The 8,751-nt window shown below is 45.5% G+C and overlaps 1 protein-coding gene across 1 annotated transcript in view; it reads left to right on the plus strand.

The window, feature by feature from the left end:
- Positions 1-4,256, plus strand: part of TMOD1 (tropomodulin 1) — a 69,676-nt gene extending 65,420 nt beyond the window's left edge. Inside the window, exon 9 of the mRNA XM_006863136.1 lies at positions 4,192-4,256. Within this exon, the coding sequence (XP_006863198.1) occupies positions 4,192-4,256 (65 nt within the window). The remainder of the gene's footprint in view (positions 1-4,191) is intronic.
- The last annotated feature ends 4,495 nt before the right edge of the window (positions 4,257-8,751 follow it).

Below are 8,751 nucleotides of genomic sequence, written 5' to 3' on the forward strand. Positions count from 1 at the left end.
AATATTGAAAGTGCCATGGGCTGCCAGAAGAACCAACAGACCTGTGTTGGAAGAAGTGCAGCCAGAGTGCTCCTTGGAGGCCAGGATGGCCAAACTTCGTCTCTCATACTTTGGACATATTGTCAGGAGGGACTAGTCACTAGAGAAGGATATCATGTTTGGTAAGGTGGAGGGTCAGAGATAAAGAGGAAGACCTCCAGCGAGATGGATTGGCAAAGTGGTAGCATCAATGGGCTCAAGCATGGCAACAATTGTGAGGCTGGCCCAGGATCAGACAGTGTTTCATTCTGCTATGCATAAGGTTGCTATGAGTCGGTACCGACTCGATGGCACCTGACAACAACAACAAAGGTACTTGTGCTGTTTTGTCAAGCTTATTGCTTGTACACTTGGCCTTCTGCTATGCTATGTTTTTTATTTCTAATTTCTGTGCTTCTTGTTAAGTGCCGTGAAGTTGGTTCTGACTCATAGCAACCCTGTATAGGGTTTCTGAGGCTATAAATCTTTGTGGGAGCAGAAAAATGTCACCTCTTTTCCATGACATCTGTGGTTAGCATGTAATAGTAATAAAAGGTTGTCATTGAGCCCACTGACTCATGGCAACCCCATGAGCATCAGAGTAGAGATGTGCCCCATAAGGTTTTCAGTGACTGATTTTCAGGAAGTAGGTGGCGAGGTCATTCTTCTGAGGTACCTCAGGATAGATTCAAACCTCCAACCTTTAGGTTAGCAACTGAGGGCATGCACCGTTTGCACCAGTTGTTGGGTCCGTCGCATCTGCTCTGATGCATAGTGACCCCATGCAAACAGAATGAAACGCTGCGTGATCCCATGTCATCTGCAGTGTTACTGTGTTTCTGCCCATTATTGCAGTCACTGGGTCGACGATGTCCTTCCTATTCATCACCTAGCATGATGTCCATTTCCAGGGACTGATCCCTCCAGCTCCGAAGTGTGAGAGAGAAAGTCTGGCCATCTGCTCTTCTAAGGAGCATGCTGGCTGTACTTTTTCCAAGACAGAATAGTTTGTTCTTCTGGCAGTCGGTCCATGGGACTTTGAACATTCTTCGCCAATACCACAATCTTGCCCAGTCTTCCTTACTTCCATCTTTCACGTGCACCTTAGTTCTCAAAGTGACATCTTTGCTGTTGAACACTTAAAGATGTCTTGTGCGCAAATTTGTGCAATGTCGTACATGGACTTGTAGTGGAGGTTGTACGCCAATGAGTCAGTTCTGACTCATAGAAACCTTGTATAGAATTTCTGAGGCTGTAAATCTTTGTGAGGGGAAAAAGCCTCATCTTTCCTCCGGAACAACTGGTAGATTCAAACTACTGACCTTAAGGTTAGCAGTCCAGCCTGTAACCCACTATGCTAGTGGTGGTGATATCCTGTGGAGTCAGTTCCAACTCACAGCGACCCTGTACAAGGTTTCTGAGGCTGTAAATCTATAGCTTCAAACTGCTAACCCTGAGGTTAGCAGCCTGATTCATAACCACTATGCTGGCTCCTCAATACATGCAGTGTTGTTGTTAAGTGACACTGAGTTGGTTCTGACTCATAGCGGCCCTGTATAGGGTTTCTAAGGTGTGACTGGTGGGTTTGAACCACCGACCTTGAGGTTTCGCAGTCCAGTGCTGATCCCACAGCGCCACATCAGGATTCCTAATACATGCAATAGCCTAAATAAATACTGTTGAGCATATAAATGAATGTAAAATGCTTCCTGAAGACAGGATGGTGTTCATGCTTGGCAGGAAATAGTAGAGGGGGTTTCAGCACTGGACGGAGATGACTGGAGATTCCTTTGGACTCTGACAGTAAACTAGGCTGTTACAATGATAAGCAACGAGAAGTTGACTTTAAAGAAAGTAAGAAAGAGACTGAATTGAAGGAAGATGTTGGGAGTGTGGGTTCTAGTTACAGTTCTGCCACTTAGTCACTGTGACGGGGCCAAATTACTCTCCCTCTCCTGGCCTGTTTCTTCATCAGTAAAATGGAGAAATATACCTTAGTACAAGAATGCCAACAGTTCTGAGGAAGAAAGATGAGGCTTTCTACTCCTATAAAGATTTACAGCCTTGGAAACCTTATACAGGTTCACTATGAGTCAGAACCGACTCCACAGCACATATGGAGTGCCCTTCCCTTCTCCTCATCCAGTCCCTGTTGGAGCCAGTGCTGGGGACCCTGCGCCGATCCAGCCCAGTACACAATGAGGACCTGGAGGGGAAGAAGAAACATGGGGTCTCATTCTGTTCTCTGAACCATGGGCTGGGTACTTAGGTTCCAGCCCTGGCTTTGCTGCTAGTCCTCAGGAACCATGGGTGTCTTCTCCAGGGACAAGGAGCTAACCTTCCCTGTGAGAATCAGATGAGAAGTGACCGTGCCAACCCTACAAAGGAGACGGGATCGTGTATGGGGAGGCAGCAGGACCTAGTGGGAAGCTTGGACTGAAGCTTAAAAGTGAACCACAAGCTTTGCTTCCCTCTGGCACTGCAATTATTGTTTTGAACAAGACATTTAACCTGTTTGCCTTACTTTCCTTATCCTTAAAATGGGACTGGTAGCAATACTGACAATCCAGAATTACTGGAGGGATCAACTGGGATAGTGTATGCAAAGAGGTATCAGAGGCTGGCACTGCCAGGCACCTGCGCACTGCTGGCATGCACATGCTCAGGAGTCTAGCTTATGTAACTCTCTGGTCTCTTTGGTCAAGCTCCTTTTATTCTGTGGGTTTTGGTTTTTATTCTCCCACACTTACCCCAAGCAGTCAGACGTTCTGATGTTGTTAGGTAGTCAACTTTCTATTTCTAGTAACCCAGTGTGCCTGAGTACAATTGCCCCATAGGGTTTTCCAGGCTACGGTCTTGAAGAGTAGATTCCCCAGGTCTTTTCTGTGGCGTCCCTGGTGGTGCTTAACCATGGTACCACCAGGGATGCTTCAGACGTTCTGCCAGTCTCCTGGCATTAGGATGGACAGGAGACCTTGGCCCTGACTTGCATTCATTACTCTTTTCACGGTGAGGAGTACCTGAGCTCTAGGTCCCAACGGAGCCACGTGTGGACCCCAGCCCCTCTCCAGGCCACAACACTGCATCCCCGGGGGGTTCAGCCTTATATGCTCAGTGTTCTGCACAAGCTGATTCAGTTCTTATTGCAGCTCTGTTGCAGCCTGTTGCGGTCTGGTGGCTGCAGGTCTACCACCTCAACTCGGGAGCTGGAAGACATCTAAGTATAGACAAACTTTTTCCTTTCAGCAACAGCTTCCTGTCTCTGCCACACCAGCAGGCCTCTTGACTGTCACCTACCGGCTCTACAGACTTCTTTGATCTTTCTCTTGTGGCTGATTTAGCTTTCTGCTTGGTCTCCATCTGTAGACACTGTAATTCATCTCCAAACTTTCCCTTGTTACAGCAAAGGGATGCCCTCCCACCCCCACCCAACCCATCATTCTCTAAGCTAATGTCTCCAGCCTGCAACTTCCTGGCTAGTGCTTTTCTCTTCGCAGCATTTAACCACTTTATATGAATAGTGTTTGAGCTTCTGTTGTCTTGCCCTGGGGAAAATGTCAAGGCTAAACATATGGGATGGATACTGCAGGGGAATCTTCAGGGTTGTTAACAAGGGCAGGGACTTCCAGGAAAGAGCTGTGGGAACCGCTCCCATGATGAGATGAAGGCCCTGGTCTTGTTAAGTAGCCCAAGTTGAACTCTTAATCTAAACCAGAGTAAAGATCTCCAACTGTGGGTATCTGTAGGCAAAGGAGAAACAGTGGGGGGCTCTACACTTGTGTGGTCCACCACTGAGAAGGGATATATGGCTGAGCCTACACTGTCAGACTCAGTGAGCCCTGAAAACCGCTGAGCTGTTACCCAACTCACACTTGTTGTTGTGAAGTGCCGTTGAGTCAGTTCCGACCCATAGCTACCCTGGATAGGACTTCCAAGGAGCAGCTGTTGAGCTTGAACCACCAACCTTGTGGTTCAATCCAACCTTGAAGTCCAGCACATTAACCCACAGCGCCACACCAGGACTGTAACTCACACATAACTTTCTTTAAAAGCAACAGACATGACTTTAAAGAAAAAAGTTAGAGAAAGGCTTGACTTGGTTTTCTCAGTGTAACAGCTGGACTCCTAGTCCAGATGGCCGGCTTGCTTATGCTTTTTTTCCATTCCTTTCAGTGAGGAAGAGGCGGCTAGCTGACTTGACTGGGCCCATCATTCCCAAGTGCCGGAGTGGTGTCTAGTGCGTGGAAGTGAAGACCATGCCTTTGAACTGGACATGCTCTCCCGACAATCTGTGCTCTGCCGGGAAAACCAGAAGGCAAGATGCCGGCACAAAATCCTTTTGTGGTTTAGTTCTTTATGCACTAAGGTTTTAAGTTAACTAGTGGTTGTAGTTGAAATTTTTATAAAATAAGGTTAATGTGAATTTTTTCTTTAGTCATAGAAGTTCAGTCTAGTTATTATTTAATAACGAAGAAGCCCTCACACTGGCAGATTACTGGAGACAGAGTTACAACAGTGAGCCCGGCGTTGGCACCTTGCTGTATGTTTCAGGTGTGTGACACACAGAGAAACAGCACACTCTTCCACAGGGCCCTGGGGTTTATAAAGTACCTTATTGCAAACTTGGTCCTAGCTACTCATTAGAAAATCGAAATATCCATTAATTTTAAGAAAAACCCGTAATTCAGGATCGAGAACACAATTTTTTTCCCTCTAGAGAAAAGGAAAAGACTGAAGCCACAGAGCCCTGTCTGGAATCAAAGAACAAGAAATTCCCTTACTGGCTGTGAGGAAATGATAGGAAAAAGCCAGTGGTGAGACTTCACGCTTCAAGAACTATCTTTCCTTACCAATCCCAGGCAAACACCATTTCCCTCAGTGTTCTGCATGAACATCTGACATTTAGTTATAATTTCATACTGCGGTCAGAAGATTTTTTTCCCTATCAAATGCTAATTTTATAACAGATATGAAAATTTATAGCCAAATACTTGAAAATACTTTTCTGTATTGCACAGTGGGCAAAAAGGAGAAATTGGAATACAGCTTAGGTGAGACATCAAATATTAGAAGTATAAACCTCTAGTTCATTGTGGCTATGGTATTAGCATGGCCAAGCTTAGAACGAAGTACCTGTCTCATCACATATGATTAAACAAGCTGTCAGTGATCTCATGCCTGTAAATTAAGCCTCTGAGGGAAAATGGTGAAAGCAATTCAGATTATTCGAGATTAGGAAATCCGGGTCAAACCATCCAAAGATGCTGATTCTGACAATGCAATTTGCTATTTCTGCTGTATCCCTTTTTAATATCATGTGCATCTTTTTGGATCCAGCAAAAATGTTAAGCCATAATGCCCTTGTGCCTTTTAATATACCACAGTGCCAGCTGAACTTGTACTTTTGTTGCTTTGGAAAGTTATTTCAATGTGGGATTCAAGAAACCTTGTGATAAAGGACACGGTCAAAGAGCTGATGAAGCAGATGGGGTTGCAGAGCACTGAGCAAGGGTGCTTTTGATGAGACAGGGACAGTCCTGTGCAGTGAACTCTAACAGCAGGGAGACAATCCAGGTACTAGAGGGAGCAGCCAGGCCTTCCCACTGTGGAAGAGGTTTGATGGAGGCTGCCAATGGGCCCCGGAGTGGTACCGTGCTTCAGGGACCGCCATCCCCACTCAGCTTCTCCCTGAAACACAATCGCAGCTGTGCTGCAACACTGAAACTGTAACATAGTACTAAATCTGTGGTCTGTGCACAGCTGCGTACGTCCATGTTTCTTGGGACTTGTGGGGCAGTGATATGCTCTGCAAGTAACTGTGCCTGGCATGCTGGCCAGAAGGCTGGGAAACCACCACGGCAGTGCTGAATGACCTCACTAAGAGTCTTCTTAATCCCACATGCTGATCTCATCATGCTGCCCAAACATCAGCGTCATCGAGCCTTATTTGAATCTATCAAAGAAATCAACTAAAAGCTAACAGTGAAATGGGAGAGCTCATCTTTAAGGTGATCTGGTTGATCTAGATCAGAGGTTGGAAAACTTTCTGTAAAGGGACAGAGTGTTGTAGATACTGTGAGCCAATCTCTGCTACAACTACTCAGTTCTGCCACTCTTAGATAAAAGCAGCCACAGATCAAATGTAAAGGAATGAAACTGATGTGACTATGTTCTAATAAAACTTTATTTACACAAATAGGAAGTAGGCCAAATGCCATAGCCTAGACCTCTGATCTAGGTGTTTTCAGGCTATCAGAGAAAAGATGGAGGTAGATGTGGGTGGCAGATGACCTTAGTGGCCTGATTCAGAAGAGTCCACTCCCAGGGCCACGGCTTTCACATTTCTGCCGCCAAGATAAGACAGGTTTGATGACAAGAGCATGACAGGGACAGGGCAGAGTCACCTAGCGGTCCCTCAGTAATTACACTCCCATTTACCGTCTTATAGTATCCTCTGACTCAGAATATCTCAGATAGTTGGAGAGCATCCAACTCCCTTGCCAATGCCCCTGTGAAATGAAGTGCCCAATTTGGTGCCCAGTTGGCCATGGTGGTATTGGTCAGCACTGAGGTTCTCCATTCTTTGTAGCTGTGCCTTTGATCATTTCCTAGCTTTGTGAAGGTTTGGGGAACATGCTGCAAGTGTTGCTCACATAAGCAACTGTTCTTCCTCACCCAACCGGGGCCGTGGTTCTGGGTTCAGCAGCAGCCGCTCCCTGGGTATGCGTGGCCGCTGGGCTGTGCACTCACATTCCTCTTTAAAGCTGTTCTGCGTGGGGCTTGACGCCTGCCTGTCCCCTTTGTCCTGGCACATGACACAACAGGCTGTGAACCCTTGTTCTTGGCAGGCCAGGCAGGCCAAGACGAGTTGGCGGCACTGAGGAGTTGAACAGAGTTTATACTGGTCCCACTGGACTCCACAGTATGAACATGCTGGGAAAACAAGAAAAGCCCTTGTGAAAAGCATGTGTGTGCATGCACGCACGCACACACATGGGAACTCCTCCATTTCCCAAAGGTAACTTTTAGCTTACTAAAATCTAATACATCCTATTGGGATGGGAGGAATGTCTACATACTAAGTCTCCTGTTTTCTAATGACAACAGCAACAACAATGGCCCCTCCTACTTTGATTTTTAGAGGGGGAATTTCCTTTCTGCTTCCAGCACCCACTGACACTTTCCTTCTTCCATCCAGAACACAGGTTGGACATCAACACCCCTTGTTAAATGATCTTCCTTTAGATCATTCCTGAATACACATGATCCCACATCCACAGTCCACCTCTGCTGGCCCACCCCACTGCCTCTCTTCTCTAGGCCACTAGAATTCTTGATCTCCTGATTCTGAAAACTCGTATTCCCTCCTTTCTTAGTCTGTTTGTCTCTGTTGACTTCCTGTTACCATAAGTGACATCATGTTCACATCTCCTTACCTAGCTAATCTGAGCTATCTTTGGGCCTTGTCTCCCTTTTTCACACTTAAATGTAGGAACCCATCAAGTTCTACCAACATTTCCTCTATAAAATCTGCCAAATCCACTCTTCTTACTTATCTACAATCTATTATTGCATCTAGTTCCAACACAGGTCTGAAGTAGCATCAGTAAAGGCACAAACACAAGACCATTAAAATGAATAAAATCATCAAGAAGGAAGGGGAGAGGACAAATTCAGCTGAGTGGTGACGCACTCAGTCCCTCCCTGATCATCGGAATTCTAGAAAACTGCTACAGTTACTGGGGTGAACTGCTTGTGACTACAGGGAAGGAGCAACAGCCACTTCTCTGGAGGATCACTTCTATCCTTCCCTTACTGACTGTCCTCAGCTGGTACCACTCTTCACTGTGGACTCAACACCGAAGTGAAACCACAGGCTTCCCATGGTCATCCCTTCCTGTGGTCACTCCTGCATCTGGCCTTGGCCCCAGATTCAGCTCCCACCTTAGAATGCACTACCATCACTCATACCATGTTGTCCACAACCATCTCACCTAGGGGCTCCCACCCTTGTATGTACCATGGATTTACTGGTCTGTCTGTGAAGCCTACAGGTGACATTTTAGAAAACTGGTTTTAAGTGCATAAAATAAAATATACAGAATCAAAATAGAAATTATATAGAAATATCAAACTCTCTTTGAAATTTATGGTTTAGTAAGATATGTGCTTTCCTTTTTAACCTATTAAATAATAAGATTCAGGGCTGGGTTTAATAAAGATTTCTGTTTGAGACCATGATGAGTGTAAATGCTGTCTTGACACATATGCAATAACTGTGATGCAATTTAAAAATATTGTGATTTCTACTGATGACAAAGTACATCTAATCTGACTGATCCGTTGCCTACATCTATAATAGATGAAATACAATATTTTAGTGTGGGTTTATTAAAAATATATAACTACTTTCCCATGAGAACTCCTGATTTCTATATACTGACCTCAAATTAAGACTCCTTAGACTGTTTAGTACAGCTCCTAGCAGGCAGGCAGGGACAATGAGAATTGCCCAAGATCCCAATCAACAGCAGAGCCAGGATTCCAACCCAGGCCTCCAGACTCCTGGTCCGGGGCTCTTGTTTGCCCATGGTTGTATCTCCAATTCTGTTGGGAACATTTTGGTTCTCTGTACTTATTTCTCCTCAAATAATGAGCACTGGCCTGGCTTCCCTGTGCAGTTCCTTTAGGATATCCTTACCTTTAGGATAGGTAACACAGAGAGTCTGATGA

This window comes from Chrysochloris asiatica, unplaced genomic scaffold (assembly GCF_000296735.1).
Source record: "Chrysochloris asiatica unplaced genomic scaffold, ChrAsi1.0 scaffold00053, whole genome shotgun sequence".
NCBI lineage: Eukaryota > Metazoa > Chordata > Mammalia > Afrosoricida > Chrysochloridae > Chrysochloris > Chrysochloris asiatica.